Source organism: Colletes latitarsis, chromosome 9 (genome assembly GCF_051014445.1).
Source record: "Colletes latitarsis isolate SP2378_abdomen chromosome 9, iyColLati1, whole genome shotgun sequence".
NCBI lineage: Eukaryota > Metazoa > Arthropoda > Insecta > Hymenoptera > Colletidae > Colletes > Colletes latitarsis.
In genome coordinates, this window is record NC_135142.1 from 21245601 (window position 1) to 21265100 (window position 19500).

A 19500-nucleotide genomic window follows, 5' to 3' on the forward strand; every position below is an offset into this window, starting at 1 on the left:
GAAAAGGAGCATCGTCGGGGAAAAGAGCACAAGAGATCACCGGGGGCCCACAGGGAGAGGGTAAACCGTTGGAGGGAATGTTTGCGACGCAGAATGAGGAACGGTACCGAACAGAGAAAGACAGGAGCAAGGTGAAAGGGAGCAGGCGAAATGCAGACGGTGCAAGATCCGCTGGATCGGAGTCTCGATCGCGGTCGCGGTGTGGCCCTGTCTTCGCGCGATCGCCGCGATGCTAAGGACGACTCGAGACAGTCTTGGGAAGAGCCACGACCGATAGAACTCATTAAGAGGACGGCCTCTATTTCCCCTCCCACGCGTCGTGACAATTGCTTCTAGCGGAACGCCCGTCTGCTTGTATCGCGACTGTATACGCTCAGGTATATATACCTGAGCAACGCCGAAAAAACCTGGCCAGTCGTGTGCGACTGTCTGTCACCGTTCCGCGCGGATTTTCCTCCTCGATCGTCGCGCCTACGCACGTCGCGATTCCGTCACAGGATCGTCATCCTCGAATAGACTCGCGACGGAACACGGGGGAGGTCCCTTTCACGACGGTGGACGCGGAGTTTGAGGAAGTTTGCACACTTTCCTCTCTAAGACTTTGGAAGAATCCACAACTTGCGACGCCTGCGAAAACGAAACGACGTTCGAAGTAGTTTGAAGAAGTTTGAAGAAGTTCGAAGCAGTTGGGGGAAGACCGACAGTGACGGATCGTGTCTCATCTCGATCGTCTGTAACAACTCGATTTCCAGCAGTTCCTCCCGGTATCAGTGAGCGCGAAAAATAAGAGCGTGCGGGTCTATTACACGGGGCAAATTTTATCGTCGCCGCGGCACCACAATTATCAGAGATAAGAAAAATCCCTGCGGGCGATCGAGCGATCCGATCGAAGGCACAGACGCGCGCTCGGTATCGTTGTGCAATTCATTTGTGCGTGGGATTTATTCAGCGGTGTATCGCCGGCCAGTAAATCGTACGACACTGACCGAGACTTCTATGATCCGCTGATAAATCATTATCTATCGCGTAACCTACCGGACGCAGTAAAACGATAAAAGTACGGTAAACCGTCGGAGGATCCTTAGTACGGAACGAAGGAGGATAGGATGTAAATAGACGGCTGTTGGAAAATCGAGCTACTCCATTTCTTCGTCTCAGCCACGAGCACATCCGTTTCTTTCCGCCGAGGACTGGAATCAACCAGGGTGCACGTGAGTATATTTGTGCAGACCGAATACGAACGTCGAATCTTCGCGTTCGCGTACGATAAACATCGAGTTGCAGTCGACGTACCCCGGTTACGCAACGCGGACTTTCGACGGAGCGCCAGAAAGAGATTCGTTTCGAAATTGTTCCATCGTTATCGGTGGTTTTCGAGGATTTTTGCTAAACTTCCATCCGCCTTGGAATTTCGCGTCTCTTGAAGTTTCGACGATAACGCTCGCGCGTCAAACAGATAACGCGGATCCAACGCAGCGAAAACTTTGTCCGTAAACTGTACCAGCGCTCGCGGTGCAAACGTTGCGCGGCAATAAATTTTCGCGTTTGTTCCTGAAGCACTTACCACGCCGGAAACATCGCTTACGCGCTTCCGGGACGGTCGCGGCGCGGTAAATATTTGAAATCTACCGAGGAAACGGACGAGAGATCGTAATCCCGTTCTCGGTCTGTCTTCGATCGAATTATTCCGGAACGAGTACGCGTATTCGGTGTGCTCTTTGTTTTCTGGATTAATTCCCTCCATATCGGCGCCGAGCGAAACGGTTATGGAAGTTTTCCAATCGGTTGGAAAGGAACTTTCGTAATAAAAGTTCCGACGAGAAGGAAAAATTAAAGCTCTTGCGTAACGGAAGTAGATATTTTCTTCGTCGATGGCAGAAACGTTCTAGATTCTGTCCGTGGCTCGTTGAAAATCATCGTGGAGTTTATAATCTTATAAATACTGATAAGTGTTAAGAAATTTCAGATAGGAATATTGAAAATGATTTATGTATTGAAACGCGTGAGTCAGAAGTGTGATTAAGGGTTTAAAAATTTCACAAAACTGAGGAAACAAGGTTGAAACACTGAAAACTTATAAAAGTAGTATCAGAATAGCTGTAATGATTAATGAATTTTAGAAACGAATAACGAAAATGATTTATGTATTGAAACACGTGAGTCAGAAGTATGATTAAGAGTTTAAAAATTTTACAAAAGTGAGGGAACAAGGTTGAAACACTGAAAACTTATAAAAGTAGTATCAGAATAGCTGTAATGATTAATGAATTTTAGAAACGAGTAACGAAAATGATTTATGTATTGAAACACGTGAGTCAGAAGTGTGATTAAGGGTTTAAAAATTTCACAAAACTAAGGAAACAAGGTTGAAACACTGAAAACTTAGAAAAGTAGTATCACAATAGTTGTAGTAATAAAAATTTGTACGGTTAGTAAACACTAAAGAATATTAATTAAAATAAAAATTGAACATATATTTATTCAAATTGAAAAATGGGACAAGTTTAGCTACCATAAAGTTGGTACAAATTTTTATTCAGTCCATAATTCAAAAAGTACGAGCTGGTTGCACATTGTATATTTTCGTTTAATATTATTAAAAACTGCAATCGTATTTTTAAATAGAAGAATACATAACAGTCGTTGGTATAAGCATACTGGCATGCAAATACGAACGCTATCAGTTATGAATTCCTAAGTAATGAATATTACACATTGGAAATGTCTAACAATGAGTTTTTTTATATTTCGTTCTTCGTTAAATAATTTTAAAGTTATAAGCAGAAAGAATACACTTAGCTTGGACAAGTAAAAATCAGTTGTTTCACCACCACGTGTATCCTTAAAACATTATGGTCGGTGGCTGTCATCACACTGACTAAAACAATCTATTAAAAATCTATTATCTGAATTTCAAATGATAAACAATCGCCAAAACTATATCTCTATTTCTATTTATAATTCCAAACTCCAAAGTTTACTTACTCTCAACGTTTTTCATCTTCATTTTTAACCATTTTATTCAATAATATTTGCAATTATCAGGAAATATTATAATATTATTTTTAAGAAAAAAACAAGCGATCGATGCAGAATGTTGGTTATTTACGAAGACATACCTGTCTCAACGAAAGAAACATTTTGTTTATTTTTAACCGTTTCTCGTAAAACGGAAACTCAAAGTAGAAAATTGTCTAATAAACGTTCTTTGCGACCGTGTTTAAAATCACTACATTAACAAATTTCCGATAACAAATTATTGGCTACAACTCACTGTCAGCTGGAAAAGTATTACGATTCTAACTTATGCCAAGGTTAGTTGATTACAAGAACAATAACTTAGAACTGAAAGGGGGAGGGCCAATGATAAAATGGCAGAATAAAATTCAAGATTTCGGAGACTTGAAGATACCTAGAAATTATAAATATTAAAATTTTGACGATTACTCAACTTTTGGCAACGAATAAAATTTAGATAATTGATTTTTTAATCAATTCGATTATCAAAATCGAATACTTGTAAGACCATTACTTTTCATAAATGATATCATGGCCCTCGTTAACAATCTAATACTAAAAAGTATATTTCCATTATCGATTACGAGCAATCGAATAAAATTTCAATCGTAAACGATGATTATTGTGTAACCAAAAAATGTAGAAATATGTTTCAATTGTACTACATTTTTCTTTAAACTTGCTTTAGACTTTTACGATTATTCGACAATTTTTTTGTAAATGATTACTCCCAGAAATAATAAATAGAAATAGAAATATAAAGTACGAAGAAAGAAATTACTCGAAGCGATTGAAATTCGGATAATCTGTTAGTTAATGAAAGGGGTAACACGAACCCTTATATTCACTGTACACGTTTACAAAATATGTATAATTTGAGAACTTTGTGCACTTTTCTTGAGGAATGCCGTTAATGGGTGAGCTCACGTACAATAACATGCGTGGAAATAATTCAGTATCACACGATTAGGTGAAATTTCGTATCAAAGCGAACACTGTTGGGTTCCATCGAGTCGAAAGTAACAAAACGGAGGGCGGAGACGGGATAATTTTCCAGAACAGTTACGAAACGTTAGTCGAAACGTACGAATATGCTAGGAATTTATTATGGGGGCTAATGCTACACTGTGCAGTGGCAGCTGTGCACGTAAATCTGTTGAAGTTCTGGTAGATTCACTGAAACGTTACTCAAGAATTCTGTGTCACCCGAAATGGAATGTTATCAATAGCGATGGAAATGATACCGAATAAGTACTATCGATACGTGAATTATAATCTAGTATCGAACCGTGTCAGACGTGTAAAGTCAATTCCCGTTTGATAATTTTACAGATCTATCTGCAAAGTACAATACAAATGGACAGAATGCTAAAAAATAAATAAAATTGAAACAAAGTTTGCTTGTGCCATATTATCAATATATTGAAAAGATAAACAGTGAGTTAAAAATTAGTTAAATCTCTTTTCTACTATTTTAAAGTACGCATTATGCGTTATCGATTTTTAAAAGTCTATTAATCACGTATAATTGAGATTAGCTAGAATGAGGTCAGTTTTCCTGTAACTTTTATCAAAGTAAAGTTTTAACTTTCAACGAGCAATTACCGTACTTTTACCGCTTAGATTTTATTTAAAATTACTAACAAGTACTTGAACTTTCAATATTTTATGGCACTTTCTATTAAGTACTTTCGTTATCAAATTGATTGAACATTATCAGTCCCATCGCTGTCACAACACTTGTCTCGATATAATAATTTCAAAAAACGCAATTCATTGTAATACCTGCAAGTAGAATTATTTGACAAAATAGAAAAGGAAAAGCTTTTAAATGTTGCGTTGAGTAATGCGTTCGTTTGGTTTTTGGAAAGTTAAATGTCACACTTACCGAATGTCTAATCAACGGAGTATACACAGTCCTGTTTTATAACCGCCATATCTTACGCCATTTGTACATTCTATTAGCGTGATTACACATTGACTCTCAAGCTGATTTTATGAAACGTTCAATATTTATCATTCAGCGTTTCATTTATGATTTATGCTCTCGATCCAATACTCTTATTTCAACCAATTCGAACGAAAGCTTCCAAGGGTTGAAAGAAGATATCGACTCGACTAAAATATTGATTGTCATTCGTGTATAAACCATACTCCAGAGCGAAAGTTAAACTGAAAATAAATATTTAGACATCTAGATAAAAGACTCGTTTGTAAACATCATCTTATCACCAAAAAAAAAAACAACTTTACATCAAAATGAGGAAGATACACTGTCTGTTAGGTTACAAAACATAGTTGACGCTGAACAATAAATTATTACTTTGCAAAGCTACGATAACACCGATTTGGATACGACTCTGTGCAAAAAAAGTGAATCATCGAAATAATAAAAGCACTCTGTTGCCTTAATACTATATTTGGTAATTGATATTTTTTTCAAATAATCGATTTAATCCGTTTTAACGAATAATTGCTAGCGGAAGTGCTCGGTGAATTCGTTCCGATTATTTGTATTCGTTTAATTGGTATTTAAGTATAGGTATCCAGCCTCTTTGAAATGCGAAAAAAATTGATTTCTGCGAAATGTTTACTATACTGGAAATCCATTTGACGCGGATCGCGAACATGTCGTCATCATTAATGCTGACTGACCTTCGTCTTTCATAGCAGGATCGGTCGTTTCAAAATGTAATAAACCAGTTTGGAATCTGCAGAACTGCATCGTACCTGCGTGGTAATCTGAAAGAAAAGATTGGAAAATTTACAGGCGTGTAACACTCCGAGAAAAAGATAAACAATGCCTAGTTAACGTAATTCCGTGAATCAACGTTGCCAGAAACCAGACGAAAGAAAGGTAAATTGTTATTTCGAGTGACAATTTAATAAATTTACGCGTGAGTCATGACCTGTAGTAGTTTATATATCCTTTACGATTTTTACATTCATATTGATTGGGCGAGTGCTATGTGTCCCTAAATACTTTGTCTACTTTCATATAGTACTGTTATTTTCTTTCTTTAAAACTTAAATCTGAATTGATGGATATCGTATAAATATAATACCCTTTTAATGTTTGTGATTTCATTTGTTTCTATTATGTTTGAATCGAACTATCTCGTTGATCGTTTAAAAACAGTCAGTTTTCTGCTGTAAAAATACTGCTTACCGCACTTCACTAAAATGTGAATTTTTTCACAAACAACTTGCCGAAAATAGTGTCGTATTCGCATGTCGATTTTTATGTAACCAACGCTCATTGGTTCTTTTAATTCATTATTTCCGTGGCATTGAATTCTGACAAAGAATTCCTCGCGTTTGCAGTCGTTATATTGAACGAACCAAAGTGGACGAACGCTATTTTTACGAACGAGAAAAGATTGATTACACAAAACGAATAGATTTGCACGTACAAAAGTTTGCTATATAAAATGAAAGTCGATTTCAAAATATGGCGCGTACTATCTTTTCGACGGAAAATACGCAAACAACGTCTGGAAGATAATGTTCCATGGCAAATTATAAATCTTCCAAATACAGAAACGCTTGTCTCTATATAAAAAATATCATTTCGAATAACATCTGAATAATTTTGCTTCTAATTTGTGTGAAACGATATAAGAACATTGTTCCAGACTGTTACAAAGTTTCGAAACCTGTAAATTATACGTCCACCGTAAGAAAAAATGAACGAAACGTGTGATAAATAGGAAAATCACGAACGATCGAATATAATGTGTCGATTAAAGTCTCGGTACGTGAATTGGATCGATTCTGAACGCTAGAACGGTACGTTACGCAACGTTCTATTGTACAACAAGAAGGTGCAAACTGTAATGTGACATTTGGCGGAATCACGATCGCGCGAATTGCCACAGACCAGCCACGAGAATTCGTGCCGATATTATCCCCGAGGTATCGGCATTTCCAGTCCATAGATCCCAGATCTCCGACGCGATTAGCCGTATTCGTAGATCTCGATACACCTAAGGGGGAACCGAGCATAATTCTGCTTAACCCGCCGGTTTATTCGTGACTCCTTCCTGTCCTTCGCTTACATCAGAATATTTATTAGCCACTTCGTGAGTCCTTTCTCCTTCCTGACATTAGAAAGTTCTACGTGCATTGTGTACCTACGTTCCCGTGGAAGCGTTCAAGGATATGTCCCAGCTGCAACACCGTAATTGTATGGTGTGTTCGATCGATTCCCGAACCAGTCGATTATTCAACGTCTGAGACGGTTACCTGGATCTCGTCTGTTCGACGGAAAGAACATCCCTTTCATAGAAAATCGAGTAGAGTACTTAAACTGAGTGATAGCTACTCGAACAAGTAGAGAACTCGAGGTACAGTAGAGGTCTGATTACCTTTCACTCAAACAAAGAAGTCACAGTCGTATGCATCCAGCAGTGACGTCGATACTATGATTTTATATATTTTATTTTTTATTAATAAATTGAATTACTACATTAGTTTGAGTTGAGTTTATTAACGAATTTGTAAGAAAAATCGACTGGAGGTAAGAGCCTAAATTTTTCGGTGAAAATGCAAATTTCGAATCGTTCTGGAAAAATTATTTTTAGTTCCAGGGGTCAATTACAATCATTTTTGGTCAATAGACATAGTCTCGAAATCCTAACCATTTTCGAGAAAAAAATTCCTTTCCGAAAATCTAATTTCTGGCCAGAAATAGTTACCCGAAATTTCGTGCGTATCTTAAAAACGTCATAACTTCTGAACGGATTGGACGATTTTAATGTTTAAAAAAGCAAACAACGCGTATTTTAATGGAGAATATGTAGAAATTACAAAAATATTGAAAAAGTTGTTCCTTAACCCTATAAACTGAGAAAAATTCCATAAAAATGGCTCAATTTTCAAACAGCCATAACTCCTACAATAGTGACTATATTTCAATGAAACTTTTTTCTGAAGTAGAGCTCATGGGTATCTACAAAAAAGTATTAGACAACTTTTCCGTACAGCGTCAAACAAATTTATTAAAAATGAAAAACTAATTTTTAAGAAAAATCGACGGGGGGTAGCTGCTTAAATTTTTCGACGAAAAAAAAAATTTCAAATCGTCCTGGAAAAATTATTTTTAGTTGCAGGGAACAATTGCAAGCATTTTTGGTCAACAGACATACCCACGAAATCCTACTCAGTTTCGAGAAAAAAATTCGTTACCGAAAATATAATGTCTGATCATGAATGAATGATTCCCTTACAATTTCATGTGTTTCAAATCATTCTGAAAAAATTATTTTCAGTTGCAGGGGTCAATTACAATCATTTTTGGTGAATAGACATACCCTCGAATTCCTACGCACTTTCGAGAAAAAAATTCATAAACAAAAATATAATGTATGGCCAGAAATTTCATGCGAATCTTTAAAACATCATAACATTTGAACGGATTGGACGATTTTAATGCTTCAAATTGCAATCAACGCGTATTTTGGCGAAGAATATGCAGAAATTCTAACAATGTTGGAAAAGTTGATCCTTAACCATAACTCCTAGTACTTGCTCGCATACAACAGTGCGAGTAAACTTCAAAATATACAACGAAGTCATCTAATATATCCACAAGTAAATACCTTGAATCAAGTATAATACATATTCTGTGTTTCTCGGTGCAAAGTTATGTCGTGTCAAAGTATAAACTACAAGAAATGTAATAAATCTTTTTTACTTATCCATACGTAAATAAGAAGCAAAGAAACACGATGAACGGAAACGCGTTTCAACTTCAATTTACATTCGTCATATTAAGTTTTCAATTGCAAGCTACTATTGTCTGTAAAAGATCTATCTATCATTGGAACATCTCCCAAGAGGAATTTATATTATTCGTAGCATACTTGACCCAATTGCAAAATGTAATCCGAGCCATATTTGCAATCGGTAAAATTACATTTCAACGCTAATCGCGTTCACCACGTTACAATTTGCATTACATTACGCCTCGATTGCACTCGTCACAGGCCCGAGGCGTTCGATTACTCAACGCGTCGGCGGAATGCATTCTCTGAAAACTCTTGTTTTCTCGCGAATCCCGCAAATGTTTATTAATGAATAAGGATTCATAGTTTCCGATCTTCGACGGTCCGTAATCGTCTTTTGATAACTGTCGGCGATAATGACGACGCTCGACCTTCGGAATAAACGGGAAACAGGTTTCAAAGAAAGAAAAAAAAGGAATTCCGCGACGAATAAGACAATTAAATCAATTTTCAATGAAATAGTATCGTCGAAATTGCGTAACGCGACTGGACAAAGCGCGTGTTAAATCGAATACAATATTCTGGGTGCGCTCGTTTCCTTTCAGTTACCCGCGAGCGTTAGTCACTTAATTGTTTCTCTTTGCAATGCAACGTGAACAAAGATAGCGTTCTTTCATGTAGAGCAATAATGCCCAGGGTCAAGCTGGTGTAACAACACGCTCTGAACCGTACGGTGCGTTCGTAATTCGCTTGTTTTTGTTAATTGTTGGCGTTAATGGCGCAAGTGCACGCCGCGCTGCGGAGAACAATGAGAACAAATAAGAGTCGCGATGCTTCCGTATAGTTCAGGCGGTTTTTCAGAAATTCTTTTGGTATCTCGGGTCACAATTTACACTCACGAGTGCTCGTAAAGGAAACTTTTCGCCGATTAAAAAAAAACTACGCTGTTAGATGTTCAATTTCAAATTTTTATTTAGACACACCTCTGACCCATATGTGCTTCGAACAATGTTGACTTGTTCGAAGCTATCAAATATATCTCTACAATAGATAATATTTAGAATTTCTGCGACTTTTCCAGGGCCGGGAATTATGCAAATAATATGTAAAACAGTGATACCACAAGAATGTCGAAGAAAGAAATTAACACGTCAGTAAAAAGTAACGTGATTGAGATACATATAAAATACTTTTATCTATCCTTCAACTTCACTGATATGAATGCTATAATGTATTTTTTAAGATTATGCGCATAAGTTATTAATATCATAGAACGGTTAAAGGAACGAATTTGTTTTCAAACGCCTTTATTATCTGGATCAAACGTTTCTTTGTCGCGTATCGTACGAAATCTAGTTTCGCGAAATCACCTATTTTGATAATAATTTAATATTTGCGCAGTGAGATTCGATCTGCAAAAATTTCGTCGCGCGCGATAAGAATGTTTTAGTTTATATTAGTCAATTGATATTCGATTGAAATTTAATTAACTGAGAGATCCGGACTTTAAGAGATTATAATTTATGACCACTTACGGAAAAGTAATGATATAATAAAGCTATTTCGGTATAAATTGACTGATTTCGCGTTAGAGATAGATTGATAGATAAAAGAATTATCAGGATGATAGAGTATGTAGTCTATCGATTATTATAGAGAGTTAATTGAACGATTCTCTAGAGTCGAATGAGGAATTCGTCAACATTTCCACTTGGACACTTTAATTATTTGTTTAGAAGGTAATTGAAACTTAGAAACTGGATCTTCATTCGATCCTGATCAGATCTTTTTGAAAAGTATTTGTAAAATTGCATAATTTCCCATTAAGCTGTTTCAATCGATGCCATTGCAAGTTAATTTCACTATTAGTATAAATTCGGTCAGATTGCTTCGAAGATCGCTTTTTATTAACAAGGAAAGATAAGGAACGCAGATAATCAATGTACATATAAAACACGTGCCTTTGTTTTATTATATCGTTCTGAAAATATTATTTATCGTGTCAGGATATCAATAATAATATTTACGTGACATACTTTCCACGCTGAATGTGTTATAAGGACTGTTTACTTTTAAGAGACACTTCAGAATTTAGTACAGAGAGTTTACTATTACACAAATATTATATAATTTTGTAGAACAGCTTAGAATTCGTTGAAATTTATATTTTCTTTGTGGGAAAGATTTTAGATCAATCGATACAAGGTATAAGATTTTTGTATTGCAGGAAGGAAGATCGGTTCTAGAAGTAGTTGCGTGTCGTGTTGGGTCAGACGTTTTAGTCAGTCCTCGTAAGAGCTGTAATTGTAAGCAAATATTGCTCGACTCTCTAATGTTTTTTCATGCTTGCCACCGTGACCTTTTCTAAAATAATTCCTTGGAGAAATAATGTTTGCAAGAACATAATTCAAACTTGAATATAATGAACAGATCATCGTAATTTAAAAATCTATTAGTATATCTTTAATTGACTGAGCAAATTTTTTAGTAAGAAGAACAGATTGAATGTTATTTAAATTTTCTCGATTGATAGATTTCTTAATTTTTGGTTTAATAAATTGTTGAGTTCATAGAGATTACCATCAATTTTATGCTCTCAATAAATAATTACATATTTTAACATAATTTTAAAAGTAACAAATATTACATAAATATATGTTTTTTTTCAGATTCATCATGGGGAAAGACACGAAGGAGAAGTCAGCCTCTGACAATCAAATGCAAGAGTTCAACAGCAGGTATCGTTTTGTAGTCATAGCATTTTCTATTTTCATAAACAGAGACGACTCTTGTTACTCTGATAATCACTTTATCAACTCGAGGCGAAATTAATTCATACCATTCACGTTCAAATTTGTTTGATTATAGACTCGCAACGTTCAATTAATCAAACATGCAACGCATTATTAAACAATGTGAAACATTTTAATCGATAGATCTGTTCAATAATGACGATACCGTATCGGTACATACTTTTAGTACGATAAATGTCAATTCTTCAACAGCTCGCAATACTTGATCGATGTACTAACATCTTCTTTGTTATTTATTATAACTCGTTTTCCACATGAAAGAGCAATTAATTTAATTTTGACGGTCTGATGCATATGAATCAACAACGATTGCGTCACTGTGAATGTGCAAAAACGTTATCAGATTTTTCAAGACGTTCATAAAATTTCTGTACTGTTAAAATTTGCAGTTACATATTTCTGCTGTACAATTCCATCAGTTTTTCATAATTATATTAAGATAAAATGCGAATTAAGCAAGATATTAATTTATAAAGAACATAGAAAAGTAATTTATTTAAATTAAGGGTATCAATCGTTTTCTTTTACTATCTAGCACCAAAATAGCTGGTGTCGTTATCGGCGATTACAACGAGAAAGATGAACTCTACAATCCCTTCGAGCACCGTGACAAGAAGAACTCCAATTCGTAAGTTAATATTTTCTCAGCAAACAAGAAATCAAATATGAAAATATTCTCAGACACTGTGTTGTAACTGATTTTAAGTTTTCATACAAGGTAGCTCTTCTTCTTTCATGACGTGTTAATAAATTTCTCAGACTGAAGATTATTAGAATATTTGATACAAATAGAAATATTCGTAAATATAGTTACATTTTTTTTAAAATACTCCTTAGATGAAATTGGGCATTTGTAACAAAATATACGTAATAATCTCTCGTGTTATAGAGATTTGGGTGCCTTGGCCCATCTGTTGAAATCGTCTCTAGGCACTGGTGTCCTGGCCATGCCAAATGCAATCAAAAATGGTGGACTGGTGATCGGCGGGATCGGGACGATAATAATTGGAATCATATGCGCCCACTGTGTCCACATATTGGTACGCTCGTCCCACGTGCTCTGCAAACGAACGAAAACATCCAGCATGACGTACGCGGAAACAGCGGAAGCAGCTTTCCTTTATGGACCGAAATCAGCCAGACCTTTCGCGAACATCAGTCGTATATTCGTGAAAACTGCATTATGCGCAACGTACATTGGCGGAGCTTGCGTTTACGTGGTCTTCGTGGCGACCTCCATTCAACAGGTAAGCTCATTTAATCGAAATATACCCAGAATTATCTTATTCAAACAGGGAAAAATTATTTTAAGCGAGCAGAAAAGAAATGTACTATCGAGTTAAAGGAGAAGTATAAGGATATAATTTCATGAGAAATACGATAAAAAATCGTGAGTGTTGCGTGCTGTTACCGTGGCCACCCCTCGAGTCGAGAACCGTGAAACGTGCAAACTGTTTGTTTTATGGAAAGATATTTCGAGCAAAAGTTGCATAGTATCGTGAGGATTATGTGATATAATACATGGCTTCTTGCTATCTTGATTTTTTATCGCGGCACGAAGATTACACGCGGTTTATTCGACGGAACGCTCAATATTTTCTTTGGAAGTCGGGAAGGTATTAAATGATTAGAAAAAGTATATTGAAGCATTAAAATCATGTTTAATCGACGAATACAATCTGCATTGTCAGGTGTTTACGAACGTGACTCTTTGAGAACAAAATGGCATTGCTAGGTACTTAAAATTCAACGATGCAAAAAAGTACATACGTAGAAAAATTGTCAGAGTGTTTGAAACTTCGTAAAACGCTTTATAGGATTAAAACAATGTTTCTGTTCCTTCCAAACTATCGTACGAATACTAATATAAAATAGATAATAATACGTTTTGACAAAATATATTTATTAAAGAAGTTGCTGGATAAAAATTTTAATATATCGAATTAAATATTTCGAGACAGAGAAATAAACATTTAATTGTCAGATCTATAATTCGAATAAAATTTCACCTGTCTCTCGTTATGAAACCTGAAACAGTTCATCGCGTGTATCTCTTTTAATCGTTCAGTGCTTATGCACTTAATTTTCGACAATGGCTTTTGAATAAAATGTTTATCAAATCAATGATAGACTACTTAAAGAATGCTTCTTATTCGTTGTTCGACACTTTCGAATTTCGACGCGAAACGTCGAGTGATTCGTTCGTGAAATCGAAGAAAATTTCAATGCTCTGATTATGGAGGAAGTTCATGAGAATTATCGTCGAGTAACTTAAGTTTTTACGAGTAACTTAAGGTCGTTCGATCTGGTGATTCACCTGTATTTCTGATATGGGCAGTTTTAGCGCCAGTGGTGAATCAATCTTCACAAGTTCAGTGTCGAAACAGCTCTGATACCGTCGTTTGAACGCTATACCATCGATGATACCAATAATCCTAATATTGAAAAGAAGCTGACGCTCACGTGATGTAGTTTTTTCCAACGTCAACAATGATATTGGGAAATCATAGTATCAACATTCATATTTTATGATTTTATTGAGCACACGAAAAGATTTGCTAACGAGAGTTTACCTTCAACTTCCTACTCTAAAGACTTATTTTTATCTTTCAATAGATTGTTATCGTATGGTCGAAAAGATTGTAATGAAAAATCAGAAATGTTTCACCTTTATTTGTTTATTATTCTCTCGATGATATCTTATTAATTTATATTAATCCTCGGTAATACCTGGTTAAAATGGGTAATTATATCACACTGTTGACTTCGATCTTGTATTTTAAATCTAGATAAAGATAAGTAAAATGTTTGTGAAATATTTGATTTTCAAGAATTTCATTCTATCTGACAATTCGCAAAACTGACGAATCGTGTCGTTCGTATTGATTTTTTCTCGGATCACAATTGAAAATCTATGCCAACGTGTAGCCTCGAGACTCGTTCCAAATCTATCGACTTGTAGAATCCGGCCTGTTTGCCTGCAAACATGAAATAACTACACTGTCTTCGAACGAGTTTCAAACCACTACACGGTAGAGAGCATGAATCAACAGTGAACGAACTTTCCTGAAACACGGAAATTAGTAAAGAGCCGTCTCTCTTGTACAAACGAGACTTTATTTTTCTTTCGTTTCATAAACGGTACATTTAGTAAATAAACGTATGTACATTAACATAGAAAATAATCATTGTCACCTCTTTTAATTTACCGAGTATTAATGTCTTATTTATAGGAAACATAAAAAAAAACACTCGTTTACTGATATTGAAATTTATTCGAGATTTTTATGCTTGCTTTCACGATCAAATTTCGCTTTGTTTCCTTTCAGGTGGCCAACTATTACAGTCATATGAAGATAACGGTCCGTATGTATATACTCACGCTGATCCCAGCGACGTTGCTGCTCGGACAGGTGCGAAACTTGAAATACTTGGTGCCATTTTCCATGGCCGCCAATGTCTGCATGATGGTCGGTTTCGCGATAACCCTTTACTACGTCTTCAGCGGAATCCAACCATCGACGAACGTGAAACTGTTCTCGTCGATCGATCAGCTGCCCACGTTCTTCGCGACTGTGATATTTGCCATCGAGGGTATCGGCGTTGTAAGTATGATTCCATGCAGGACGATTGAAACAATCGTGAAACCAAAAGCATCGGGATTCTGTAAAATTAATTTTGCACAGGTGATGCCCGTGGAGAACAGCATGCGGAATCCGCACCATTTTCTTGGGTGTCCCAGTGTCCTCAACATAACTATGACGATAGTAGTGTCTCTGTACACTGTATTAGGTGTGTTCGGTTACCTGACTTATGGCGAAGACGTTAAGGGGAGCATCACGTTGAATATCCCGGTTGACGATATGTAAGTATTTTTTTTTTTAATTTGTAAAATAAGCAAAGGGTGAATAGAGGTGTGAAATTCCCCAAATCGGGAGACCATTTTAAGTCCTACGAGGTATTTTGGGCTCAACAGCGAGAGGAATGGTACCTTTTAAATTTGATAATCAGGTGTAACGTGAGAAATATTCAATGGAAGTAGAAGTATCGAAGATACAGTCTGTAAAAAGTATGTTTTGCTATTTATTATTGCATTACAGTCCACCTTGAGTCAGTGTAACAGCACCGAGACCGAAAAGTTACGCTAAGTCGAGTTAGGGGATGTTGAAGATTTTATAAATTAAAAATTATGTATATTCGTTACAGAGCGATCTATTCATTTTTAATAGCATTTCCACAAGTTTATAAATGCCCTCGACTTTATTTTACAAGAAACGATACTTTCACTGTACATTTTCTGACATTTCGTATTATTAGGTTGCGCAATAAGTCTGTTTGCATTTATTATATAATTTAATATACGAAATTTCTTTCTAATACGAACGAATTCTTTCGCAGACTGGGACAAGCAGTGAAAATACTAATCGCCATAGCCGTTTTGTTCACGTATGGACTACAGTACTTCGTGCCATTGGACATTATATGGCACTCCTTGAAGGAGAAATGCAGTCACAAGTACCAAGGCATATGCCAGATTATGGTGAGGGTGGTCATGGTTCTATTCACAAGTAAGTTCTCCTTTTCATTACGATAAATTAAATTTAAAATCACTCATTAATTCGTTTCTATGATCCAGTTCGTAAAATCTCTAATTCGACTTCGTTCGTGTTCAGTGAATTATAATTGCTAGAATTATATTTCTAATAGGATCTGGGAAACGAAAAGAGAGTAAATTGCATTTCCTGCAACCTCCTCATAGTTTACGAAACAGTTCGAAACGATAGTGTACACTTTCGTCGATATCTCGTTCCCTTTCCTCGTAACATCAACGATTTCACAACAGAAGGCACGCTCCCGTCGCGTATAAAAATTACAAACGATTACAGCGATTAATTTCCATGAAATTTAACGTCCTCGTAATAAATCGCCGCCGCCAGCGAACGCAAATAAACGAGGCGAGTGTTTCGATATTACGGAGATAGCGAATCGCGATTACTCTTCTAGTTTATCGCTGGTCTACGCCGTCGAGCGTGTTCCAGACGCGCGTGTTACTTTCCTAAGAAAGAAAGAGAGAAACACGAGTTGTAATGGAAAGGTGGATGCTGACTGGGCCAGGGAAATACCTGTTGGTTCTGTAACCGCATGACTCACTCGTCAGTCGTAAGCACCGTTCAGTGACTCGTGCTCGTTCGACTCATTGAGAGTCTGCATACGTTGATATTTACTCGGTTGGTGTTTCGACTTCTCAATGCCGTGCTTCCCCCTTCCTCCTAATAGACACAAAACAGCGGATGTTGCAATTTTTTTTCTGCCAATAATTTAAGAACTTCGACAACTGCATCGTTATCATTACTTCGACATATAAACGCTAGATTTACGGGAATCGTCAATTTTACAGGTGACTTTATATTCAAAATTACAGAAAATATTATTTGTTGGTAATTCATGTTTGATATGCTCTAATTTAAAGATAAATCGTATTTTAATATAATCTACTCCCCCATGTAAACAATAGATTTACAGAAGCCATCAGTTTAATAGATGTCAGACTTCATATTCAAAATTATAGAAAATATTGTTAGCAACATATGTTGAATTTGATACATTCTAAATTAAAATGCAATCAATGTCAAAAAAGGAATCTTATTTTTGAGCATAATTTCACTTTGAATTTTAAAGGAATATTAAATTTCTTCGTGGAAAGTAAGCTATCAGAATTATTTATTTAATATATTTATTTTGTTCGTCGACTCTATAAAAACAAACCAGTCAAATGTACCAGAATTATTATTAGAGATATGTCTTCTGTAAGACTTCTATAAGTTTAATTCTAGATTTTCAATTTATTTTTGACCACAGAATAAGTCACACTTGCATCAATATTAAGACTTCCCATCTTCGAAATGGCGACCACTTGTAAAATTCAAAGATTCTTTCTTTCGTTTTGCAGTAATCGTAGCGTTGCTAGTCCCGGACCTCGAACCATTTATTTCTTTGGTTGGTGCGGTGTTTTTCTCCGTTCTGGGTATCAGTATTCCAGCGATCGTGGAAACAATTTCGTGCTGGGAGGGCCACCTTGGCGCGTACAACTGGAGGCTCTGGAAAAATTGTGCGCTCGTAGTGTTCTCGATGTTCGCGCTGGTATTCGGTTCGTGGATCTCCATAAGGAACATAATAAATCTTTATCAGTAAGTGTGACGCTCTAAATTCCCACACGGACACGTACGTATAAAAATTCACGTTCGAGGCAGCGGTTTTCTTCGAGAAAGAAAATACTAGGAGTATATCGAAACGTTTTTCGATGTACGTTCGACAAAAGTGACATTGTTACGATAAACGTAACCCGCGTTACGATGGAGTATTTACTCTTAAGACTTTTCATGTACATTCTGTATTTATTTTAACATTCTACTTAAGCATTCTTTTTTTTTTAACACGCGTGTTATCATAAAATTAATCATGAGTATCGTTGCGTATCGTTTCACTCGGGATTTGTTTTTTTTTTGTTATGAATTCAATGGATAGAATTAAACGGATGTAACGCAACGAAGAAGAATCGGTAGTAGGACGAATTTTATTTATTGTAAATACGCGCAATAGGAAAACAACTTTTTGAGACGTTGGAAGGAGAAAAACGATAAAAGGTCGCTGGCAGGGCCAAATATTGTTTAATAGTGTACATGCATTTGACGCAGTTTGCGGTCGCGCATCAGAATAGCGAACTTTAGGAAAGGAGAAAAAAATATTGGGAAAATGAGTCAACTGTTAGAGATAATTATATTTTTGTACACAGAGTTTATTAGGTTGTGTGTAAACTTTGTATAAAAGTCGAACGAATCTGAACCCTGAAAAACGAAGGGTACAACGCGTAACTTTGCCAATAAGTATATGGTGCAAAAATAGTACCAAAATAACAATAAGTTTTGTACCATTAAAGCTGTTAAATTATTTTAGAAGCCTCCTGTTGTCGATAAATTTTTTATAAGAAAATAACAAGGAACCTTCAACGTATCCAGACGAAAGAAAATGCTTCTAGATGAGGGAAGCATTAATTAAAACTGATCAAAATAACGTGAAATCTGAAGATTCCAAAGCAATTGCAAAATTATTAAATCTATTTCTCGTTGTTCACATTCGTGTCTTCCGCTCTAAAATGTTGGATACACGCGTTGAAGTCTCTCGAACGCGTGCTCAGGTTGATGCGGTGTCCTGTGCACAATATTGTTCCATCGCGTATTCGACGATATTAATATCGGCTCTACTCTGTTCGATGTTTGCGATTTAGACTGGGATAAACGCCATAAAACTAAAGCCATCAGGACAATGTAGATTCCAACGATCAAAGGGATAAATTGTACATACGAGGCAAGTTGCATCAATCGGAGTATCTGATACGTGGACGCCATTGTAGAAATATCTATCGTGTCACCCTGTAAAATATTTGTTATCTGTTTAATCGTTTCGTTGTTGTATTAAGAAAATTTTTAACTTTTAACGCGTAATTTTATACGATATAATTATGCAATGAAATGACAGTTTTGTTCGTGACCGTACATTTTGATAAAGAATACAGCGACGGAACAGTGATCAGATTTTTCGATCGAAAAATGGAAATAAAATGATTTGAACCATGAAATTTCGTTTGAATTTTAATTTAATTATATGTATTCTTGGTCCATATTTCATATGCATATACAGGGTGAGTCGCGTAATCGTTACAAGGTAATATCCCAGTAATCGGCGAAGATATCACAAAAATGATTGTTTCACGATAAGTGAAAACACCATTTGTTTAACGACGCGAATTCTGTTTTTCATATCTTCGAGTGTCGTTGACGTCATTCCAATCGTCCTTCAATACATATGATGTAAGAAAGAATACCTACTTAGAAGATGTATAGTGTTTATAAACATGATACCAGATGTGCGACAAGCACCACTCG

At 36.1% G+C, this 19500-nt stretch overlaps 1 protein-coding gene across 2 annotated transcripts; it reads left to right on the forward strand.

The window, feature by feature from the left end:
* Positions 1-203: 203 nt before the first annotated feature.
* LOC143345223 (proton-coupled amino acid transporter-like protein pathetic) lies at positions 204-19193 on the forward strand. Of its 2 annotated transcripts, none has more exons than XM_076772135.1 (8): positions 204-1211; positions 11414-11482; positions 12093-12185; positions 12447-12804; positions 14887-15162; positions 15244-15422; positions 15956-16125; positions 17508-19193. In XM_076772135.1, exons 2-8 carry the CDS (start codon positions 11421-11423, stop codon positions 17747-17749), a joined length of 1380 nt encoding a protein of 459 aa, XP_076628250.1. In that variant the 5' UTR covers positions 204-1211; positions 11414-11420; the 3' UTR covers positions 17750-19193. The 2 variants fall into 2 exon arrangements, with proteins under 2 accessions (XP_076628250.1, XP_076628251.1); XM_076772136.1 differs by lacking the exon at positions 204-1211 and adding an exon at positions 10419-10540.
* The last annotated feature ends 307 nt before the right edge of the window (positions 19194-19500 follow it).